Below are 25,111 nucleotides of genomic sequence, written 5' to 3'. Positions count from 1 at the left end.
CACCGAAGGATATGTGTAACCTACAGTATACACACACTGCGTACTGTTTGCAAAAACGTGATTAAATTGCTTCCAGACCCTGTTCTGAAACTTCATGAAATTAATCTGTCTGGTGTTGTAATTCAATATTCTCAACGTCCATGTTTCTTACAGAGCGGTGAGCGCGGTGTCTCTCTCTCGCTCTCTCAGCCCAAAGCCTTCATCTTTCATTCAACCCTTGTGTGATGTCAGGAAATAAGCTGTGGTGGGTACTAGGTTATACTCTTGAATGCTGTTCGAATAACAAGCACTTGAGCCTGCACCAAAACGTACATCACATTCAGGGGGAAAATGGGGGAACTGTCAATGGGAATCAGAGACGTGGCTTGCAGTGAGAAAATCTATATAAATATCTGCCGAATCCAATTCCCTTTCAAGCTAATTGTTTGACAGCATGCTATAAGCATTTCTTAGACCATTGGTATTTGTAGGAGTATATGTATATATAGCATCCATCACATTAAATGTCTGCATGCAATGAGGCTTAATGTCTATATCATGTTACTTCTCCCACCATGCCAACAGTTGGGTCTGTGCCACGGTGTTATTCAACTTCTAATGAGGCTGACTCTGTACATAGCATGCCTTCGAACCATGAACCGAACAACCCCAATATTGTTCTAGCTTTAAGCAAAACATGCCACAATAGGATTTTCCTGCCAATGACGGGATGTAGGCTTACTATACGAACCTCCCCCTTGGACGGTGACTGTGGTCACTTAGCCTATATATGAACCTGATTAACCGACAACTGCCGTGAATGAATGACGCTTCGCCTCGCCCTAAACTTAAGGCATCGCCTCTATCCCTGTCTTATAATCACATAGCATTCATAGCGGCAGGGTAGCCTAGTGGTTAGAGAGTTGGACTAGTAACCGGAAGGTTGCAAGTTCAAACCCCCGAGCTGACAAGGTACAAATCTGTCATTCTGCCCCTGAACAGGAACCCACTGTTCCCAGGCCGTCATTGAAAATAAGAATTTGTTCTTAACTGACTTGCCTAGTTAAATAAAGGTCAAATAAAATAAATAAAAATAGCATGTTAAATCACCGACTAGGCTTGTGATGTAGTTTTTGCTATAAAAGAAAACGAGGTCAGGCCTAACCTAAAAAGGCATATTGTCAGGAAATGAATCTGTATGATGTTTTGAGAAGATATGGGGGAAATATACTACCACATGGGAGTGATTATTATTACTTCGGTTGCTATCTTGATATGATAACTCGCAGCGATAGAAGGCTTTGACCAACGCAGCACGGTCATCTCTGGATCAAAACAGCCTTTGAGGTCAGATAAAGCCTTTGATAACCCAAAATCAGAGAGTGCTTTACTGGCTGCACAAAACACACTAAGACTAGTGTTGTGCAGGTTGTTTTCAATGTTGCTTAGGACAGCAGGAGGGGAGCAGGAGTAGGTAGGGTGTCTTACCAAGCGTTGGGTCATACTCCCAGATGAAACGTCTGGTCAGAAACCTCACCACTAGAGCTGTAGAGGTGGAGAGAGGGATAGGGAGGGAGGGAGGGAGGGAGGGGTGAATTAACATACTGTGCTGTAATTTAATTCAATCAATCAATCAACTTAAATATAGAGCAAGTGAAAACATGAAGATAGGATTATGTCTTGACAGACAGGGGTAATCAGTTTGGGTGGGATGGAAAACTCTCCCCACTCGGTATCAGATGCACAGAGTGCTCATCTGATTACGCAACAATTTATTCAGTTCAAAGGGACAACAACCTCGCTTTTATATGCACATCTAATCAGAGCCACTTACAAGCAGGAATGTATTAGAGACAGATGCTTGTAAGCCTTAAAGGAACCGTGTGCATACAGATACAGCAGCATGTCATCTGAATGCAAATATGTATTAGCTGTCTGAATTGTTTTACATCTTCAAATACAGTGTGTTCAGAGACAGCCTGCTAGACCAGACATCCGTTCCTCAAATATCTAATTACCATTTACCCCTATCTTTTTTCACTTTGTGTCTTTGTTGTCATAAATGTGAAATGCATAAGACCATTCTATCCAATGATAGTCATTCCCATAGAAAAGAACACTACACTCTAAAAAATGCTGGGTTGTTTGGATGACCCGACTGCTGGGTTGCCAGGCATTAGGACATTTAGTTGGGTTGACCCAGCAGTTCAGATCAGAAGACTGGAGGGGTGACTTAATAGGGATGTGTGTTTCATGTAGTTACTTTTGGCCACCCGTGAGAGTAAATGTTAATATGTTCTGTTGTATTATCACATGTTAAGGTTGAACACTGACACCTTTGTGGCTTAAATGAGTGTTACAAGTGTGAGTTTCTAAAGAGCCTATGCATATCCCAATGTTGGGATAAATAATACATATTCTAATATTGAACCTCAATGTTGTGATATGTATATAATAATGTTGTGAAATGTATTAGATTTTAATGTGCAAAATATATTCAAGAACATTTTTTTAATTTTCAGTGTTGAAATTTATCACGATGAACAGGAATTACATTTGCTCTAACGGGTGTCCAAAAATAACTATCTGAAAGCCACGCCTCATGAAAATAACCTATGGATTACATCACCCAGTGTGTGTTCTGTCCAATATTTACCCAGCACTGGGTTACCAAATAACCAAAATTTGGTTGTTTTTAACCCAGCATTTTTTTTAAGTGTAGCGCTATCGTCATTCTGAAGGTAGAGTCTCAGTTCAAATGATGAAATATCCTTATGTGTCACAGGATTGGAACTTTGACTTCCTGTCCTTATTGTAGAATTATAAACCCACTGGATGTAGTCACTGTAGCCACTTCCCTGTGGTTTAGAAGAGTGTTGTTTTACCAAAGGTAAAAATAGCTTCGGAGGAAAAGAAAATTGCTTTCTACCTATGATTAATCCCACTCCTCACTTCAGCTGTGCCATAAATTATCAAACAAATGTTAAGCAATTGAATTTCTCTATTTATTAGGCTACTGAAAGGCTGTTTATTGTGATCTGATATTTTAATTGCATGTAGTGTTTATTTGACACTAAGAGATCAAATAAGTGTTGTAGAGTGTGTTATTTACAGAGTTGATATTTCAGTTGATAGTCTGTTAACTCCAAGTAAATACAATAACTTTGGACACTGCAGACATCATTGCCATTCAACTAGGTTGAGATGTGAAGATAACCGCTTGGTAATTCTATTCAATGTGTTAGCTATGTAATAGGTATTCGAGACATTAAAGAAAAGTGTTTTCCACAAGTACATTGAGTAGCCAGCCAAATAGAAAAAGTAGCCAGTCGCCCCCCAGGGTTCTAAAAGATTTTCAAATCAAATGTTATTGGTCACATACACATGGTTAGCAGATGTTAATGCGAGTGCAGCGAAATGCTTGTGCTTCTAGTTCCGACCATGCAGTAATATCTAACAAGTAATCTAACAATTTCACAACAACTACCTTATACACACACAAGTGTAAAGGAATGAATAAGAATATGTACATGTAAATATATGGATGAGCGATGGCCAAACGGCATAGGCAAAATGCAGTAGATGGTATAGAGTACAGTATATACTTTCAAATGAGCTCTATATTGGTGGCCTCTGGTACATTCTAATTCCTTGAGTCTGTATACCCAGCTGATTAGCCGATGGCCGAACTTGATGTCAAAACAGTTCGGGACAGTTCTAAATTTACTGGGGTGGTCTAAAATAGGGGAGGGTGGCAGGTAGCCTAGGGGTTAGAGCGTTGGGCCAAGCAACTGAAAGGTTGCTGGTTCAAAAGCTGACCCGTCAAAGTGAAAAATTGGTGAATGTATCCTTGAGCACGAAACTTAACCCTAATTTGCTCTAGGGGCGCTCTACTACTATGGCTGACCCTGTAAAACACATGTATCTTTATGTATCACATTTATAAACACATGCATCTATCTGGTGTACAGTGAGGGAAAAAAGGATTTGATCCCCTGCTGATTTTGTACGTTTGCCCACTGACAAAGAAATGATCAGTCTATAATTTTAATGGTAGGTTTATTTGAACAGTGAGAGACAGAATAACAACAAAAAAATCCAGAAAAACGCATGTCAAAAATGTTATAAATTGATTTGCATTTTAAATGAGGGAAATAAGTATGACCCCCTCTCAAATCAGAAAGATTTCTGGCTCCCAGGTGTCTTTTATACAGGTAACAAGCTGAGATTAGGAGCACAACTTTTAAAGGGAGTGCTCCTAATCTCAGCCTGTTACCTGTATAAAAGACACCTGTCCACAGGAGCAATCAATCAATCAGATTCCAAACTCTCCACCATGGCCAAGACCAAAGAGCTCTCCAAGGATGTCAGGGACAAGATTGTAGACCTACACAAGGCTGGAATGGGCTACAAGACCATCGCCAAGTTGCTTGGTGAGAAAGTGACAACAGTTGGTGCGATTATTTGCAAATGGAAGAAACACAAAAGAACTGCCAATCTCCCTCGGCCTGGGGCTCCATGCAAGATCTCACCTCGTGGAGTTGCAATGATCATGAGAACGGTGAGGAATCAGCCCAGAACTACACGGGAGGATCTTGTCAATGATCTCAAGGCAGCTGGGACCATAGTCACCAAGAAAACAATTGGTAACACACTACGCCGTGAAGGACTGAAATCCTGCAGCGCCCGCAAGGTCCCCCTGCTCAAGAAAGCACATATACATGCCCATCTGAAGTTTGCCAATGAACATCTGAATGATGGGTGAAAGTGTTGTGGTCAGATGAGACCAAAATGGAGCTCTTTGGCATCAACTTAACTCGCTGTGTTTTGGGGGTGTTTTTCATCTTCAATTGTCAAACTTCTTTTTTCGCTTTGGGTTGTGCTGTTTTATATTGTGCACATTAGAGGTTTACATTAGAGGTCGACTGATTATGAGTTTTCAACGCTGATACCGATACCGATTATTGGAGGACCAAAAAAGCCGATACCGATTAATCGGACGATTTAAAAAAATTTTTTTTGAAATGTAATAATGACAATTACAACAATACTTAATGAACACTTATTTTAACTTAATATAATACATCAAAATCAATTTAGCCTCAAATAAATAATGCAAAAACAAAGTGTTGGGGAAGAAAGTAAAAGTGCAATATGTGCCATGTAAGAAAGCTAAAGTTTAAGTTCCTTGCTCAGAACATGAGAACATATGAAAGCTGGTGGTTCCTTTTAACATGAGTCTTCAATATTCCCAGGTAAGAAGTTTTAGGTTGTAGTTATTATAGGAATTACAGGACTATTTCCCTCTATACCATTTTTTATTTCATTAACCTTTGACTATTGGATGTTCTTATAGGCACTTTAGTATTGCCAGTGTAACAGTATAGCTTCCGTCCCTCTCCTCGCTCCTCCCTGGGCTCGAACCAGGAACACAACGACAACAGCCACCCTCGAAGCAGCGTTACCCATGCAGAGCAAGGGGAACAACAACTAAGTCTCAGAGCGAGTGACGTTTGAAACGCTATTAGCTCGCATCCCGCTAACTAGCTAGCCATTTCACATTGGTTACACCAGCCTCATCTCGGGAGTCGATAGGCTTGAAGTCATAAACAGCGCAGTGCTTGACGCACAATGAAGAGCTGCTTGCAAAATGCACGAAAGTTTGAATGAATGCTTACGAGACTGCTGCTGCCTACCACCGCTCAGTCAGATACTTGTATGCTCAGTCAGATTATATGCAACGCAGGAAACGCTATATAAACTAGTAATATCATCAACCATGTGTAGTTAACTAGTGATTATGATTGATTGATTGATTGTTTTTTAGAAGATAAGTTTAATGCTAGCTAGCAACTTACCTTGGCTTACTGCATTCCCGTAACAGGCAGTCAGTCTCCTTGTGGAGTGCAACGAGAGGTAGGTGGTTAGAGCGTTGGACTAGTTAACTGTAAGGTTGCATGATTGGATCCCCCGAGCTGACAAGGTGAAAATCTGTCATTCTGCCCCTGAACGAGGCAGTTAACCCACAGTTCCTAGGCCGTCATTGAAAATAAGAATGTGTTCTTAACTGACTTGCCTAGTTAAATAAAGGTGTAAAAAAAATCGGTGTCCAAAAATACCGATTTCCAGGTTGTTATGAAAACAGCCCTAATTAAATCGGCCATTCCCATTCATCGGTCGACCTCTAGTTTACATTCACTCTTTTGCAGGTTTTAGTATACCATTTCTTCCATCCTAGCCAAATCTCCTCATCTGCTTGCATGCGCCTCCCTTATATCAAGGCGTTTTGGTATTTCCCTTATGCACTATGCTTTTCCGCATGCTAACTTTTACTATACCACAGATCAATATAGCCTACCAGTCTGTCTATCCTGCCTTCTATCCACCATTCATAGTGATATTGGTAAGTGGATCATTTGTACAGATCTGCAATAGGCTAACTACCAATCAAACCCCACAAAAGCATTGAATCCACATCAACAAATAGGAATAGCTGATAGGCAGTGGAGAGGCCTGGTGCATCATTGAGTATGAAAGAACAGTGAGGATATGAGACACGCAGCTCAGATAGCTCCCCTATTGATTTTGTTTTGGGACAATATACAATTATCCTACAATACAATGAATCATTGTATAATTGTTTTCAAGTGAGTACAAAATTCTACTGAAGGCTGCAGTGAAAATTGAATTTGAATAACGGTGCTGGCCCAACGCTCTTTTCTTCTGATACTGAGATGCGCTGTCTGTTGCAGATCATCGTTCTCCCAAGTAGACCTATAATAATGTGGCCACATATGCTCCCGGCAGGCCCAGTTATTCAGGAAAGCTTAACATGCGTTTTGCCTCTCCAATCCGACAGGCTATCCCTAGCGCACCTTAGAACCTAACACTTCAATATAGCCTAAATATTTGTCATTAAAATGTTTTTATGTATAACCTTTTTTTTTGTGGCATAAACACAACCAGTCAATGTTTTAATGTAATTCGGCTAGTCCAGAAGTCTCCTGTAGGCCAGGCATGTTCGTCCAAAATATAATTCCACATCCTCAAAATGGCTGGACATTAACCAGGTTTCCATCCAGCCTTGTTATGTGAGTAAAGTACGTTGCAAATGTTTGTTTTTTCATAACATGGGAAAGAATGCATTTTATTCGGATAGATTAAATACATTATGATGAACTTCACAGGGTGGGGAAAAGTGCACAGTGACGAGGTTGATGGATGCTCCTTTCAATAAATATCGAGGGTCTTAATTCTGGTGACATGATGCTTGGCAGCCGTTTGACCCCCAAAAGTTGTAAATACGATAGAAACCCATGTAAGTTTTTATTGGTACATGTCATTTTTATGTACACTGCGTATACACGCACAGACATTTTTCCGCAACAAGTCAATTTGATAGAAACACAACTCTGATGAGGAAATGTGCATATTGTTTTTATGTATACTTTAGAATATTCACATGAAAATCTGTCACTAATTGGATGGACACCTAGCTATAGACACCCTAAAGACTCTCCCAAGTGCTGTAGTCCAGTGTCCCTTTGATTCTGCCTGCACATCAGGATTCACCAGCAGCCCCAAACATCAAAAAATATAAGCTATCTGGTAAGAACACATCTTTATACACTGGTGCTGTTGTGTGGAACAAACTACCACAGCAACTCAATTACAACCATACCCACTTTTAAAAAGCATGTCAAAAGCTGGCTAATGTGTTTAATTTTTTTTTGTCTGTATCTCTGCAATGTGTCTGTATCTACAGTGAGGCAAAAAAGTATTTAGTCAGCCACCAATTGTGCAAGTTCTCCCACTTAAAAAGATGAGAGAGGCCTGTAATGTTCATCATAGGTACACTTCAACTATGACAAAAAATCCAGAAAATCACATTGTAGGATTTTTAATGAATTTATTTGCAAATTATGGTGGAAAATAAGTATTTGGTCACCTACAAAAGATTTCTGGCTCTCACAGACCTGTAACTTCTTCTTTAAGCGGCTGTCCTCCACTTGTTACCTGTATTAATGGCACCTGTTTGAACTTGTTATCAGTATAAAAGACACCTGTCCACAACCTCAAACAGTCACACTCCAACCTCCACTATGGCCAAGACCAAAGAGCTGTCAATATGATTTTCTGGATTTTGTCTGTCATAGTTGAAGTGTACCTATGATGAACATTACAGGCCTCTCTCATCTTTTTAAGTGGGAGAACTTGCACAATTGGTGGCTGACTAAATACTTTTTTGCCCCACTGTAATTAGTAGATTTGGATAGAAAATACTCTGAAGTTTCTAAAACTGTTTGATGTCTGTGAGTATAACAGAACTCAAATGGCAGGCAAAAACCTGAGAAACATATCCAACCAGGAAGTGGGAAATCTGAAGTTTTTCAAGTCATTGCCTATCGAATATACAGTGTTATGGGGTCATATTGCACTTCCTAAGGCTTCCACGAGATGTCAACAGTCTTTAGAACCTTGTTTGAGGATTCTACTGTAAAGGAGGAGAGAATGAGAGCTGTTTCAACCAGAGGTCTGGCAGAGTGCCATGAGCTGATCGATCACGCGCGCCCCCGTGAGAGTTAGCTGCGTTCCATTGCATTTCTAAAGAAAAAGGAATTCTTCGCTTGGAACATTGAAGATTTATGATAAAAACATCCTAAAGATTGATTCTATACATAGTTTGACATGTTTCTACGAACTGTAATATAACTTTGACATTTCGTCTGAACAAGTGATCGCGCATAATGCATTTGGATTACTGGGCTAAACGCTCAAACAAAAAAGGAGGTATTTGGACATAAATGATGGACTTTATCGAACAAAAACAACCATTTATTGTGGAACTGGGATTCCTGGGAGCGCATTCCGATCAAGATCATCAAAGGTACGTGAATATTTATAATGCTATTTCTGACTTTTCTGACACCTCTCCTTCTTTGGAAAATAGCTGGATGTTTTTCTGTGACTAGCACTGACCTAATGCACTGCTCAAAAAAATAAAGGGAACACTAAAATAACACATCCTAGATCTGAATGAATGAAATAGTCTTATTAAATACTTTTTTCTTTACATAGTTGAATGTGCTGACAACAAAATCACACACAAATTATCAATGGAAATCAAATGTATCAACCCATGGAGGTCTGGATATGGAGTCACACTCAAAATTAAAGTGGAAAACCACACTACAGGCTGATCCAACTTTGATGTAATGTCATTAAAACAAGTCCAAATGAGGCTTAGTAGCGTGTGTGGTCTCCACGTGCCTGTATGATCTCCCGACAACGCCTGGGCATGCTCCTGATGAGGTGGGGGATGGTCTCCTGAGGGATCTCCTCCCAGACCTGGACTAAAGCATCCGCCAACTCCTGGACAGTCTGTGGTGCAACGTGGCGTTGGTGGATGGAGCGAGACATGATGTCCCAGATGTGCTCAATTGGATTCAGGTCTGGGGAACTGGCGGGCCAGTCCATAGCATCAATGCCTTCCTCTTGCAGGAACTGCTGACACACTCCAGCCACATGAGGTCCAGCATTGTCTTGCATTAGGAGGAACCCAGGGCCAACCGCAGCAGCATATGGTCTCACAAGGGGTCTGAGGATCTCATCTCGGTACCTAATGGCAGTCAGGCTACCTCTGGCGAGCACATGGAGGCCTGTGCGGCCCCCCAAAGAAATGCCACCCCACACCATGACTGACCCACCGCCAAACCGGTCATGCTGGAGGATGTTGCAGGCAACAGAACGTTCTCCACGGTGTCTCCAGACTCTGTCACATGTGCTCAGTGCGAACCTGCTTTCATCTGTGAAGAGCACAGGGCGCCAGTGGCGAATTTGCCAATCTTGGTGTTCTCTGGCAAATGCCAAACATCCTGCACGGTGTTGGGTTGTAAGCACAACCCCCACCTGTAGACGTCGGGCCCTCATACCACCCTCATGGAGTCTGTTTCTGACCATTTGAGCAGACACATGCACTTTTGTGGCCTGCTGGAGGTCATTTTGCAGGGCTCTGGCAGTGCTCCTCCTGCTCCCCCTTGCACAGAGGCGGAGGTAGCGGTCCTGCTGCTGGGTTATTGCCCTCCTACGGCCTCTTCCACGTCTCCTGATGTACTGGCCTGTCTCCTGGTAGCGCCTCCATGCTCTGGACACTACGCTGACAGACACAGCAAACCTTGCCACAGCTCGCATTGATGTGCCATCCTGGATGACCTGCACAACAGCATGTGAAATGTATTGTCAATCAGTGTTGCCTCCTAAGTGGGCAGTTTGATTTCACAGAAGTGTGATTGACTTGGAGTTACATTGTGTTGTTTAAGTGTTCCCTTTATTTTTTTGAGCAGTGAATCGCAAGGTGTGCTTTCACCGTAAAGCGTTTTGAAATCTGACACAGCGGTTGCATTAAGGAGAAGTTGATCTATATTTCCATGCATTACACTTGTATCTCTTATCAATGTTTATTATGAGTATTTCTGTAATTTGATGTGGCTCTCTGCACTTTCACTGGATGTTTGTTTGAGACAATACATTTCTGATCATAACACACCAATTTCAAATAAGGTTTTTGGACATAAATATGAACGTTATCGAACAAAACACACATTTACTGGGTAATATGAAGTCCCGTGAGTGCCATCTGATGAAGATCAAAGGTTAGTGATTAATTTAATCGCTATTTCTGATTTTTGTGAGCCCTCTCCTTGGCTAGAAAATGGCTGTATGGTTTTCTGTGACCAAACATAATCATTTGGTGTGCTTCGCTGTAAAGCCTATTTGAAATCAGACACTGTGGCTGGATTTACAAGAATATCTTTAAAATGGTGTAAAATACTTGTATGTTTGAGGAATTTTAATTATGGTATTTCTGTTGTTTTGAATTTGGCGCCATGCAATTTCACTGGCTGTTGCGAACCAGTGAACTTAACAAACTATAGTTTGGCAAGTTGGTTAGGACATCTACTTTGTGCATGACACAAGTAATTTTTCCAACAATTGTTTCACTTATAATTCACTGTATCACAATTCCAGTGGGTCAGAAGTTTACATACACTAAGTAGACTGTACCTTTAAACCTGGCTTGGAAAATTCCAGAAAATGATGTCATGGCTTTAGAAGCTTTTGACAGGCTATTTGAGTCAATTGGAGGAGTACCTGTGGATGTATTTCAAGGCCTACCTTCAAACTCAGTGCCACTTTGCTTGACATCATGGGAAAATGAAAAGAAATCAGCCAAGACCACAGAAAAACAATTGTTCCTCTCTGGGAATGCCCAAAAGGTGTATTGGGACCTAAACGACGAACCGGCAACAAACTACGACGTACTCAAACGTTAGATACTCAGCCGCTACGGGTACAGCCTGGCCCATCGGCCTCAACGGTTCCACGACTGGAGGTTTGCATCTGACGCATCCCCCCCGAGCCCAGATGAGCAATCTACTGCGCGTCACTAGGGCACTGCTCCTCACCGACGTATCCACCCTCAACAAAGTGGTCCTGGACACAAAGAGGGCCACGAGTCTGTGCACCCCAGACCTTGGAGGGCCTCCTGGAAGCAGTGGAGATACATAAGAACAGTCAGGCACTGCTGAGTGGGAGCCGGGACCCAGAAGCAGAAGCCCAGAAGCACTTCAAGTTCAACTGTCGGAGTCAGTTGGAGCGCCGGGGTAAGTCAAGCTATTGTTTATGAGAAACATCCAGTACCCCCCCCCCCCAAAAAAACACACAACCCTCCCAAAGCAAAAAGAAAAGTTTGACAATCTTCCCCTATGTGTTGCTCTCTTTCACTGAGTAGGTAGCAGGTAGCAGGTAGCAGAACAGAAATGGGTTACTCTTTAGTTGACTGATGTAGCTGGCAAGGTAACTGCTGTTTAGCTTAAAAAAAAAATTAAAAAAAACTAGTGTTTGTATGGAAATGTTTTGTAGCCTTTGTTTTGTCCCGTTTCAGAAGTAAATGAACTTTCGCCGTTTGACGTACCATTAAAAAGAGCTGGCCAAAAGTTTGCTTACATTAGCTATTATTTTTGCCTCAATAAAACTAGACCTGAAATAAACAATGAAATAAATCGTCCAAATTATTTCAAATTGATGTTCTGACGTTTTTTTCAGTGTAATGTGAGTTGTATTAGTCAGTACGGCAATGTAACTTTATTTATCTTTTATTTTCCCTAGATAATTCCCTACTTTTCACACAAACAGTCGGTAATAAACAGCTCTAACCCTGCAAGCTTCACTGTCATGGTGCACAGTAGAGGTTTGCGTGGGAAATTCACTTGCCAGCCATGATCCCAGTAATTTTCCACCCTATAGGCAATATCAAATGTGCAAAAATAACTTAAAATAGGTTTGTTTACCAGAGATTAATATAGTAGATGTAGTTTGAAGGGAGCAGAGTAGGAGAGACTTGCACTTTCTCTTGAGCTATTTTTATAGCCTACCTTTTAAGAGTGAGAGGATTCCCAGCAGGGTCAGACAGCCAAGGAAGACCAGTCTCTAGGGAGCACAGGTGAATTTTGCAGTATATTCAGTGAATGATAAAGTTCCATCTTGAATTGATGGGTAGACCTACAGTAGCTACATGACAGCAGCTTAAGCTTAAAGCTACAGTCTAGGAATAATGGTCCTTTCAATTATTGAACCATTTATTATATTCCTGGATAATGTACACCAAAGTAATGTTGTCATGCCTCATTTTAGGAGGATCAGATGGTGACAAGGGTCAGGCAGCCAGGGAAGACCAGTCTGTGACAGAGGTGATGTGAATTTGAGGATTAAACACATTCTCTCTGTGCAGCAAACACTGGACAAGCCAGACGCTATTTTAAGGCAGTCTGACAAACCTCGAAAGTTGATTTCCAAACTGTATGAAGGGTTGATAGACTTTTCCTGATGACACAAAACATGTAAAATAAAAATGTGAGGAAGACCTGGGAGATGCTATTGATGATGATGATGAATGGATACAAATGTTAGAAAACCCAGTCATGTTCATATAAATTACTGCAGTTTTAGACCATCCATAGAACGTACTATATGCCAGTGAAACTGAATATCATGCACTCAGAAATTGTATTATTCTTCTGGAGGTGTAAAGCACAAAAGAGGACATATTGCATATGTTGTGGTCTGGTGAAGGCTGGCTGAACTCTGGCAAAGAGTATGTTCTTTTAACTCAGTATGTCTACAGATTCCCCCTTTTCCCTGTTTTTGTTTGCTTGGAAATATTGATACTGGAGACGTATCAGTGCCGAGTGTTGCAGTGGTCTAAGACACTGCATCTCAGTGCAAGAGGTGTCACTAGAGTCCCTGGTTTGATTCCAGACTGTGTGATATCCGGCCGTGATTGGGAGCCCCATAGGGTGGCGCACAATTGGTCCAGCGTCGTCCAGGTTTGGCCGGGGTAGGCTGTCATTGTAAATAATAATTTGTTCTTATTAACTGACTTACCTAGTTAAAAAAAGGTTACATAAAAAAAAAACTGTAACCTAGCATTTATAGTGGCTAATAAATGCATTGTCATTAATTGGAAGGATAGTTATCCTCCCACAATGTATGGAAGAAATATCAAGTTATGTACAGTATCACTAGATTTGTTTTAAGATTAAGCGTATACTGTACAACTTTCATAAGGTCTGGATGCCTTATATGGAATACTGTACGACAAAAGGAGTCGGTATTAAAAACATGCCCACGTCAACAGAGATACCTATTTAGGCAATCCCTAGCTGCTGAGCTGCACAGTCCTGGCCCTGGGGGTCTGCTATACTGATGTCACTCTGGCCGTGGCCTAACACACCTGAAAACAATAATGAATGTTTCACTAAGATCCTAAAGCTGAGTGGGTTGTGTTGGGTTGGGGCGCTACGGGGCCATGGACCCCTAGGGGCAGCTCGGAGTGACCCAGCTACAGTGGGGCAAAAAAGTATTTAGTCCATCACCAATTGTGCAAGTTCTCCCACTTAAAAAGATGAGAGGCCTGTAATTTTCATCATAGGTACACTTCAACTATGACAGACAAAATGAGGGAATAAAATCCAGAAAATCACATTGTAGGATTTTTTATGAATTTATTTGCAAATTATGATGGAAAATAAGTATTTGGTCAATAACAAAAGTTTATCTCAATACTTTGTTATATACCCTTTGTTGGCAATGACAGAGGTAAAATGTTTTCTGTAAGTCTTCACAAGGTTTTCAAACACTGTTGCTGGTATTTTGGCCCATTCCTCCATGCAGATCTCCTCTAGAGCAGTGATGTTTGGGGGCTGTTGCTGGGCAACACGGACTTTCAACTCCCTCCAAAGATTTTCTATGGGGTTGAGATCTGGAGACTGGCTAGGCCAATCCAGGACCTTGAAATGATTCTTACGAAGCCACTCCTTGGTTGCCCGGGCGGTGTGTTTGGGATCATTGTCATGCTGAAAGACCCAGCCACGTTTCATCTTCAATGTCCTTGCTGAGGTTTTCACTCAAAATCTCACGATACATGGCCCCATTCATTCTTTCCTTTACACGGGGCAGAAAAACAGCCACAAAGCATGATGTTTCCACCCCCATGCTTCACAGTAGGTTTGGTGTTCTTTGGATGCAACTCAGCATTCTTTGTCCTCCAAATACAACGAGTTGAGTTTCACCAAAAAGTTATATTTTGGTTTCATCTGACCATATGATATTCTCCCAATCTTCTTCTGGATCATCCGAATGCTCTCTAGCAAACTTCAGACGGACATGTACTGACCTGTGATCATTTTGACCCCACGGGGTGAGATCTTGCATGGAGCCCCAGATCGAGGGAGATTATCAGTGGTCTTGTATGTCTTCCATTTCCTAATAATTGCTCCCACAGTTGATTTCTTCAAACCAAGCTGCTTACCTATTGCAGATTCCGTCTTCCCAGCCTGGTGCAGGTCTACAATTTTGTTTCTGGTGTCCTTTGACAGCTCTTTGGTCTTGGCCATAGTGGAGTTTGGAGTGTGACTAAAGTTGTGGACAGGTGTCTTTTATACTGAAAACAAGTTCAAACAGGTGCCATTAATACAAGTTATGAGTGGAGGACAGAGGAGCCTCTTAAAGAAGAAGTTACAGGTCTGTGAGAGCCAGAAATCTTGCTTGTTTGTAGGTGATCAAATACTTATTCCACGGCTGCTACACAATATCTAGTGACTATCTGTCTGACACACTGACTACTAGATCAATAGCCTCTGAGGATTGAGGACTGTGGCCAGTTATATCTGGGCTGTCGTTAAGATCAATAGCTGAGCTTTGTGAAAGAAGAAGATCAGAGCAGATTTCACAATAAAACTGAAAAACAAAACAAGCCCAGACTTGTTTGAGAATTGACTCAACATGTAACCTAGGGAGGGATAAAACAATTTAAAAAAACTACCAGTTTTTATAACCTGGGTCAAAGCATCAGAGTAGGAGTACTAGGATAAGGTCCCCTCTGTTCATTAATCTTATTCATTATGATCTAAAAGGCAAAACGGATCCTAGATCAGCACCCCTACTCTACGGGCAAAAGACAGAGAGAGGAGGACCTTTAAATTTGCTGTCCAGTGTCAACATAGCAACCATGGGAGGTGATTAGCAACAAGTTCCTTTTGTCTCGGGGTGAACTAATTACCTTTATAACGTCAGGGGAGAATGTCCGTCTGATAAACAAAGCAGAAGCAATTAGCAACTCCCAAGACCCTGTTCTAGATCAGTGCCAGTGTTATTCATTGAACAGGCCCTTATTGATTCCGCCACAACCACCAGACAGACACCACATGGCCCCAGGGTTTCAGCTTGCCTCCCAGGGTCACAAAAAAAATGCTGTGAGGTTCCTCTCTCCCATGAAGACCTAATCTCTGTCTGGTGGGTAGTCTACACTAGCCTGGTTGAACCTGAGTGAACTTGAGTGTAGTGTTCAGTCTGGTTTTACCAGGCTAAGCCTCCACAGTGCAAGCATTTACAAATAATCCTCCCCCTCTGTGTTTGATATTTTAAGGCAGTCTGACAAACCTCGAAAGTTGATTTCCAAACTGTATGAAGGGTTGATAGACTTTTCCTGATGACACAAAACATGTAAAACAAAAATGTGAGGAAGACCTGGTAGAAGCTATTGATGATGATGAATGGATACAAATGTTAGAAAACCCAGTCATGTTCATATAATCTCAGACATAAATTACTGCAGTTTTAGACCATCCATAGAACGTACTATATGCCAGTGAAACTGAATATCATGCACTCAGAAATTGTATTATTCTTCTGGAGGTGTTTTATGACTACAGAGCTGTCATGCTTGTTGCAGGTCCATTTGGGACATTGCTTTCTCATGGTTTACATTAACTGGCCTGGCGCTGAGATCCAATCAAAGCTGAAGTAAATCATTAACTGGAGTGACTGTTTGGGTAGTTTTAAAAGCATTCCTCTACACAGTATCCTGTCATCTCACTGCTGCTCCATTGAAATATTGACTGACTGAAAACATGTAACTTGTATGTATGCAACTTGTATGCTGGTCACCAATCTCTTATAATGAATTCCTCCACTCAACTACATAAAACACACACAAAATGTGTTCTTAAAGCAATTTAACTACAATGGCGCTGGAGAAGAAGGCGCCAACAAAGTGTTTTTTGTTTTATTTGCATTGTTTCTAACTTATTTGACTTTACATAATGTTTCCGCTACCGTCTCTTATGACCGAAAATAACTTCTGGACATCAGGACTGCGATTACTCATCATGGACTGGCAGAATCCTTTTTTTCCCTTTTAAGAAGTCTGACGAGCCCGATGCGAACGATATACTGCTTTCTCTGGAACAGACCCAGATCCCCATGATTTGCGTGAAGAGGAGGCAGCGAAAAAGGGGCCAGAGGGCGGGCTGCCTTCTGAGAATTCGTAGGCGATCGAATAAACTCCCACTTCCTTCCATTCCGCTAGCAAACGTGCAATCTTTGAAGAATAAAATTGACGACTTGCTCGGACGATTAAACTACCAATGGGACATTCAAAACTGTAATATCCTATGCTTCACGGAGTCGTGGCTGAACGATGACACTATCAACATACAGCTGGCTGGTTATACGCTGTACCGGCAGGATAGAACAGCGGCGTCTGGTAAGACAAGGGGCGACGGACTATGTATTTTTGTAAATAACAGCAGGTGCACGATATCGAAGGATGTCTCAAGCTATTGCTCGCCTGAGGTAGAGTATCACATGATGAGCTGTAGACCACACTATCTACCTAGAGAGTTTACATCTGTATTTTGTGTAGCTGTTTACATACCACCACAGTCAGAGGCTGGCACTAAGACAGCATTGAATGAGCTGTATTCCGCCATAAGCAAACATTCACCCAGAGGCGTCGCTCCTAGTAGCCGGGGACTTTAATGCAGGGAAATTTAAATCTGTTTACCACATGTCTATCAACATGTTAAATGTGCAACCAGAGGGAGAAAAAAAAAACTCTGGACCACCTTTACTCCACACACAGAGATGTATACAAAACCCGAACAATTGTCAGACTCCTGCCACCCTAGTCATAGACTGCTCTCTGCTACTGCACAGCAAGCGGTACCGGAGCGCCACATCTAGGTCCAAGAGGCTTCTAAATAGCTTCTACCCCCAAGCCATAAGACTCCTGATCACCTAATCAAATGGCTACCCAGACTATTTGCATTGACCCCCCCCCCCCTCCTCTTTTACACCGCTGCTACTCTTATCATTGATGCATAGTCACTTTAACTCTACCTAGATGTACATATTACCTCAACTAACCGATGCCCTTGCACATTGACTACAAGGGGGTAACGGTACAGTCTCACTATTGTTATTTTACTGCTGCTCTTTAATACCTTGTTACTTTTCATTCTTATTCTTATGCATATTTTTTAAAACTGCATTGTTGGTTAGGGGCTCGTAAGTAAACATTTCCCTGTGAGGTCTACACCTGTTGTATTCGGCGCATGTACCCAATAAAATTAGATTTTAAATGTATGAGGTCACAACCACGGGAAAAAAATATTCTTTAGCACAGCTGAGAACATGACTGTGTGTAATGCTTATTGGCTACAACACAGGTCCAATGCGTCATGCACTTCATGTGGCCGCCTCATGACATTCACCCTCCTCTCACGTGACAAATGGATTTCGAGATCAATTATGGCTAGGGTTGCATATGGGGCCGGGCCCCATAGATCTTACAGCGATCACCATGGCGATTGATTGCTGTTGTCCAACAGATCTCCCCTACACAGGAACCAGGGCTGGTGGAAATCAAATAACTGTATATTTAGTAGGAGGAGTAACAGAGGTGTGTGTTTATATTGTTTTCCCATTGCCATCTCACCAGTCATTTGTCTTTGACAGTAGGTGTAGAGTTGGAATACCCCATTGATCAAACCCGATCTGAAAAAAGTAGTCTCTAGCTACAACTACTTACTTCAGAGAATAATAGCAAAAACCAAGATGTATTTAAGATCTAAGTGTGTTCTGGCAAATATAGACTGGGCTCATTCAATTTGATCCTCGAAAACCTTACAAACTTGATGCCAACTGTGAGGATGATTTAAAACTACAGGATGCTAGCTAGCATGTCATCGGGTTTACGGAAAATAAATGGTATGCAATGTAGAATTCAACTGTACAGAATACTGTAGAAATATTTCAATATGCGGCCTCTTAGTAGGTCTCAAGTTAATTTATCCTTTGAATAACAAACCTGTACTCTACCATTAAACACTGCATATTTATGCTTCCATTTCTAACACTGTTCTGTCTGCCTCTTTATATGCAGCTTGAGTTATATGTAGCAGGCTTTTTAACAAGGTGAATATAGTGAACTGGATTGAACTTTATATTGTAAAGAGCAGTTGGAGATCCATTAGTGGCACTCAAGGCTTTTTTCTTTATTCAATAGAGCGACAAATTATACTGTAATTGTGGGTATAAGGGCAACACGCAGAGATGCACATAGCGATAGTGACAGCTCAGTTAGCAAGCCTTTCCAACATCAGACTGCAGTAGTTAGGACCAACTCGACCCATGCTGCTGCTGCTGCAAAAAAAAATAATAATATATATATATTCTGGTCACTTCCTGTGAACACGAGGTCACGGCTCTGTGTCAGTCTCAGCGTCCAGTGGAAGCTTTCCCAAAAGCCTCTTTCACCGCCAGATGCTCTCTTGGGCATGTTTATGTTCCCTGGGTTTACAAGGCGCTCCAGATCCATTGATAAACAAGATTTGTAGGGACATCGACTACAACGTTGCTAGATAACAAGTTCCTTTGGCGTATCAATTTTCGTTTAAGTCAAGAGGCTCATCGGGCGGAGACATGGACGACTTCCATGATAGGCTACGTCGTTGGCAGCGCCAATGATAGTCTGTAGGCCTAGCAAGAAGATCCTTGTTCAGATTATTTTGTAAATCATTATCGCCAATTAACTGTAGTGGCCCTAGGAAGAGTTGAATTTGCATGAGTCAACACTTTTCTTTCTAGGGCCTCTCTGCTCATTAGTGGGTATCATGTCCCTGGTTTCGTGACAAAAGCCTGTACACTATAACTAATAGGGGTCCAAACAAACAAATGACAATGTGCTATGCCCCAAACAGTCATCCAAACTCCAAAGAGATGAGATATTAGGGTAGGTGATTGATATTTTATTCATATCTCATGTCATACAATGCTTAATTAGTAGGCCTAACATTTACAGAAGAAGTGCCAATCCTATGAAGTGCAAGCACAACACATTTGTTCATTACTAATTTGAGCTACAGTATGTCTGAGAAGCACTGCCTTCTCTGCCAATTTCCCCCGGACTCTGATACCAATCATCTTCCAAAAACAGAACAAATAAATTACCTCTGTTACGCCAAAGCTCTGAGCAATGTCACAACACTAAGAATAGCAAATCATTCCTTTAATTTAAAACCATCATTAAATCACAGAATGTTCCCCCTGAAAGCTGCAGCTGGGGAAAATGAATATCTCCCTTTAAATAGCAGTGTGAGCAGCCTGCCTCCAAAACTGTTTGTTTACACACACCAGTGATGTGCAGTCAGGGTGTGTGTATAATCAAATTTTTAAAAAAGCTGTTTTGAAAAGCCAAGTAAAAAAAAAAATTTTAAGTACATTTTTGTGTTATCTAATGATGTTCAGTATGCTTCAAATCCCCAAATTTGATAAAACTGCATCAAAACATCAGTCGCCAGGGTATTCATGCCTTCCTTCCCATCCATTCAAATGGTGGACACATGCGGCCGTTCTTTACGTATTTTGCGTATGCGTATTGCCTAAACATGGTGTGTGGGTAAGCTTTGGGCGTGCTTACATAATTTGGCCTGAACTGAACAAAGCTAGACAGCTAGCAAAAACTACCTGACAAATGGACACCATACTGGACACCATACTGGACACCATACTGCACCTCAAACTATTTTCCAAGATGGATTTCCAAGGAAAGCTTGGTATAATTCAGAGAGGGAGACCAACACCTATGCTTCCTGACCTTCATCAGAGGAATGGACAGAAAATCATCCAATCGAATGCAGCACACTCGACCTGACAGACAAGGCAACCCGGAGCTGATAGTCGATCACAGATGAGAGGAGAGGAATGTTTTACAACATGTTGGACAATAACAGTGTTCAAATGAAAGCCAGATCATTTTGAAATGTTTTGTTCTTCAATGGGAGAATAGTCAATGACGAAGGTTTGGCTCTCTATCAGCTGCAATCAGAACCTGGCCAGTCTAGAAAGTATGGCTTATATGTACTGTACGAGTGCAGACAGATACACACGACCTCTGTACTTTTCCATATACAGTATGAGGTCATAGAAGAGGCAAAGGTAAACCATGCTATCTCTGCATCAGCTGGTGATTATGGGTTTACCTCGAAGCGAACCCTCTCGAGTTCAGTCACAACCTCTCAGGCTATATCATTCCTGTTTGATCACAGCATGTAGACCAATTAGAGAAGCTCTAAATGCACAGAATGATGTTAATGTAGCCACGGGACATGAAAAATAACCATGCACTCTATTCGACCTGATACACCTCATCCCTAATTGTAGTATATACTGTATATCCTTAAATGGGTGTGTAATTACTCACTTGTTCAGTCAGATCCTTTTGATACACCTTTATGGGCCTAAAGGACTATGAAGGTCAATGGAGATATATTGCTTTTGATTGTATTAAACAGGTTGCTGTACAGGAAAGCCTCTCACGTTTACTTTGAATGACTGGGACATCCCCCGAAGGAGGGTCTGACCAGTGTCGCTCAACTTGGTACGTGTTCCAGCTCTTTATAAGCACACAAACAATGGGGGGGGTGAGAAAGAGAGCCTTTCACTCCTGTCCCCTAAGGCAGTGTAATGTAGGACATTTAGGAGAGTACGATTTCCCCTTTTTCTAAGGGTGCAAAGGACCAAAACCCGGGATATTGTCGGTTGGGACTCTGGGAAGGGCTTAAGGTTTCTGATACTCCATTGGATCTCTAATCTGGCCAATGAACAATGGGGATCTACTCGTATTCACCCTGGCTCACATCTCTCCCAGGTGATCCCAGTACACATGATTTGACATTGTGTCAAATATTTGAGACTCATGAGCTAATCTGAGTTTGAATATTACCTGTGACATGGAGGTTACTAACTAGATGACTTCGCAGGGAATGGATGACTATGAATGGAATTGTTTATTATTATTTTTAAATAGTTGAGTTTAGATATACACAAAGCAGGTGTTCTATTGCTCAACTAGTCCTACATGTAACCAGACGTTTAGCCCAAAATAACCCAACTACGGTTTATACATAATTGCATAAACATGTGATTTTGTCTTGTGTTACACAGGACTTAAAATATTTATGTTCTGCATTGTGCTATGGACAACACCTGGCAACATATATAGTATTATATTAAATCAGCTAAAAACCTCCATTCAGACGATAGAGCTGAACAGATCTTTTTGTCTACCTAATGACAGCACTTTTTTTTTCTAAAAGTAATCTAGAACCTAAAAGGGTTCTTTTGCTATCCCCATAAGAGAACCCTTTGAAGAACCCTTTTTGGTTTCAGGTAGAATCCTTTTGGTTCCAAGTTCCATGTAGAACCATTTTCCCCAGAGGGTTCTACATGGAACACAAAATAGTTCTACCTGGAATCAAAAAGGGTTCTACCTGGAACCAAATAGGGTTCTCCTATGGGGATCAGCTAAAGAAACCTTTTGGAACCCTTTTTTTTTTTAGTGTCCACCTGATGACAAGCGTGTGTTATTGAGAGAGTGGACAGATCCACTTAGGAACTCAGCCATTCAAAGCCACTCAATTTGTCAAAAGGGTGCCACAGGAAAACAAATACATTAACCGGAGCGTTTCCTCACAAGCGCTGTGTCTTAAAAAGTAAAAGAAAGCAACAAGAAAATGCTTAATAGATCCACTATTAAATTTTAAAAGCCGTCCTAATCTCCCGAGACACAGCAGGGAAGGCTGTTAAAAGGGAAAGAATTGCCAACGATGACTCACTCGTCACTAAGGAGACCAGCGGCATGGAGAACTCGTGACGAACTGGGGGCGAGCATGGCAAGGGAGAGGAGTAGGTAGACCTACGTACTCTACCGTTTAAAAGTTTGGGGTCACTTAGAAATGTCCTTGTTTTTTGAAAGAAAAGCAACATTTTTTGTCCATTAAAATAACATTAAATTGATCAGAAAAACAGTGTAGACATTGTTACTATTGTAGCTGGAAACGGCAGATTTTGGCTTTTTCTTTGCAACTCTGCCTAAAAGGCCAGCATCTCGGAGTCACCTCTTCACTGTTGACGTTGAGACTGGTGTTTTGCGGGTAATATTTAATGAAGCTGACAGTTGAGGACTTGTGAGGCGTCTGTTTCTCAAACTAGACACTCTAATGTAATTGTCCTCTTGTCCAGTTGTGCACCGGGGCCTCCCACTCCTCTTTCTATTCTGGTTAAAGACAGTTTGCGCTGTTCTGTGAAGGGAGTAGTACACAGCGTTGTACGAGATCTTTAGTTTTTTGGCAATTTCTCACATGGAATAGCTTTCATTTCTAAGAACAAGAATAGATGGATGAATTTCATAAGAAATGTCTTTGTTTCTGGCCATTTTGAGCCTGTAATCAAACCCACAAATGCTGATGCTCCAGATACTCAACTCGTCTAAAGGAGGACAGTTGTATTGCTTCTTTAAAATCAGGACAGTTTCAGCTGTGCTAACATCATTGCAAAAGGGTTTTCGAATGATCAATTAGCCTTTTTAAAATGATAAACTTGGACTAGCTAACACAACGTGCGATTGAAACACAGGAGTGATGGTTGCTGATAATGGGTCTCTGTACGCCTATGTAGATATTACTTTTTTTTTTAAAGAAAAGCCATTTCCAGCTACAATAGTCATTTACAACATTAACAATGTCTACACTGTATTTCTGATCAAGTTGATGTCATTTTAATGGACCACATTTAAAAAAAATGTATTTCAAAAACAAGGACATTTCTAAGTGACCCCAAACTTTTGAATGGAAGTGTACGTATGGACAAATAATCTGGGAGAGCATTTTAGAGTGCATGGTCTAAAAATGGATAGGCTCTTTTTTCATGATTTCTTTATTTATCAACCTATCTCCCTGTGATGCAATTGCTCTAGAGAGAGAGGGAGAGAGAGAAAGACTAGGAGCTAGATGAGTGGGTTCAGTGGAAGTGTGTGTGAACGCTGAGTTAGGCGGAAGAAAAGCAAGGTCTTTTGACAATTCAAATAGGAGGTAAGTGCTGTGAGGACAAAATGATGCTCTGGGGTGTATTTAATTTGTTCAGAGAGCAAGAGGGAGGAAGGAAAGAGGGGAGGAGATGCTGTTGGAATTGTCGATGCAACATGTGTGCCAATATGTGGCAAGCATACATATACTGTAAGCCTTGTTTATACCTGGTACTAACCCTTTGTCCTGATCTTGTCCACATTCTGATTGTGCTCACATTTCTTGGACAGGTGTAGACAATTAAAGACACATTGTGATCCGATCTTCCTAACCACACACACACAGTGACAGACCTGTATCACCTGGCCACACTTGCAGTAGCTTTCCCTTCTCAGTTTATTAACATTCCAGCATTGTAAACAAACACCACCCAACAGGCTGACGACACCCACCTACCCTCATTTCGCCTGTCTAACCCTAAATCATTTCCCATCCCTCCTCTTCTTCACTTCTCCTTTTCTTTGGCCCATTTGCTGTCACCAAAGCAATCTCTTATCAGGACAAATGACTGATGGTAATGTTAGCTGGCAGGCTCAGTCCCTTTACTTATTGAGGAAAAAAGGTGACAGAAGAAACACTGACAGTGTGTCGATTCATACAGTAGTCTTGGTTTTACTTGCTTACCAACGGAATAGCAGGATTCTGTATCCTAAGATTTAGTCATACATTTTGTTTGAGTTTGCGCCAGCAGACAGGCAATTCGCAAGCCCTTGAGGAACCTATGACGCTAAACAAGTAGCTATATAAATGTATATTACAATGCAATGTCTCACGTTATTAACGGATGGCCATAAAAACCAATAGCCTGCTAATTATATCTTGCCCTAGCCTGCAAAGTACAGTGTATTCGGAAAGTATTCAGACCCCTTGACTTTATCCACTTTGTTACGTTACAGCCTTATTCTAAAAAGTATTACATTATTTTTCCCCCTTAATCTACACACAATACCCCATAATGACAAAGTGAAAACAGGTTTTCTGAAATGTTTTATTTACATAAGTATTCAGACCTTTTGCTATAAGACTCGAAATTCAGCTCAGCTGCATCCTGTTTCCATTGATCATCCTTGAGACGTTTCTACAACTTGATTGGAGTCCACCTGAGGTAAATTAATTTGATTGAACATGACTTGAACAGGCACACACCTGTCTATATAAAATGTCCCACAGTTGACGGTGCATGTCAGAGCAAAAACCATGATGTCGAAAAAAATTGTCCGTAGAGCTCCTTGACAGGAATGTGTCGAGGCACAGATCTGGGAAAAGGTACAAAACATTTCTGCAGCATTGAAGGTCCTCAAGAACACAGTGACCTCCATAATTCTTAAATGGAAGATGTTTGGAACCACCAAGACTCTACACCTAGA

The 25,111-nt window shown here is 41.3% G+C and overlaps 1 protein-coding gene across 3 annotated transcripts in view; it reads right to left on the bottom strand.

Moving 5' to 3' along the window:
- The window catches only part of LOC110500247 (ras-related and estrogen-regulated growth inhibitor), a 53,542-nt gene that overhangs the window by 6,467 nt on the left and 21,964 nt on the right, over nt 1-25,111 (bottom strand). For 2 of the 3 annotated variants that reach the window (XM_021577499.3, XM_090214282.1), the window contains exon 3: nt 1,468-1,524. The exons of the other annotated variant lie outside the window; for it this stretch is intronic. In XM_021577499.3, coding sequence (XP_021433174.1) covers nt 1,468-1,524 — 57 coding nt within the window. The remainder of the gene's footprint in view (nt 1-1,467; nt 1,525-25,111) is intronic. 3 annotated transcript variants of the gene reach the window in all.

The sequence above is a fragment of the Oncorhynchus mykiss genome, chromosome 21 (genome assembly GCF_057628025.1).
Source record: "Oncorhynchus mykiss isolate SJ-2025 chromosome 21, ASM5762802v1, whole genome shotgun sequence".
NCBI lineage: Eukaryota > Metazoa > Chordata > Actinopteri > Salmoniformes > Salmonidae > Oncorhynchus > Oncorhynchus mykiss.
The sequence above is the reverse complement of the archived record's forward strand: the minus strand, read 5'-3'. Positions and strand labels throughout refer to the sequence as shown.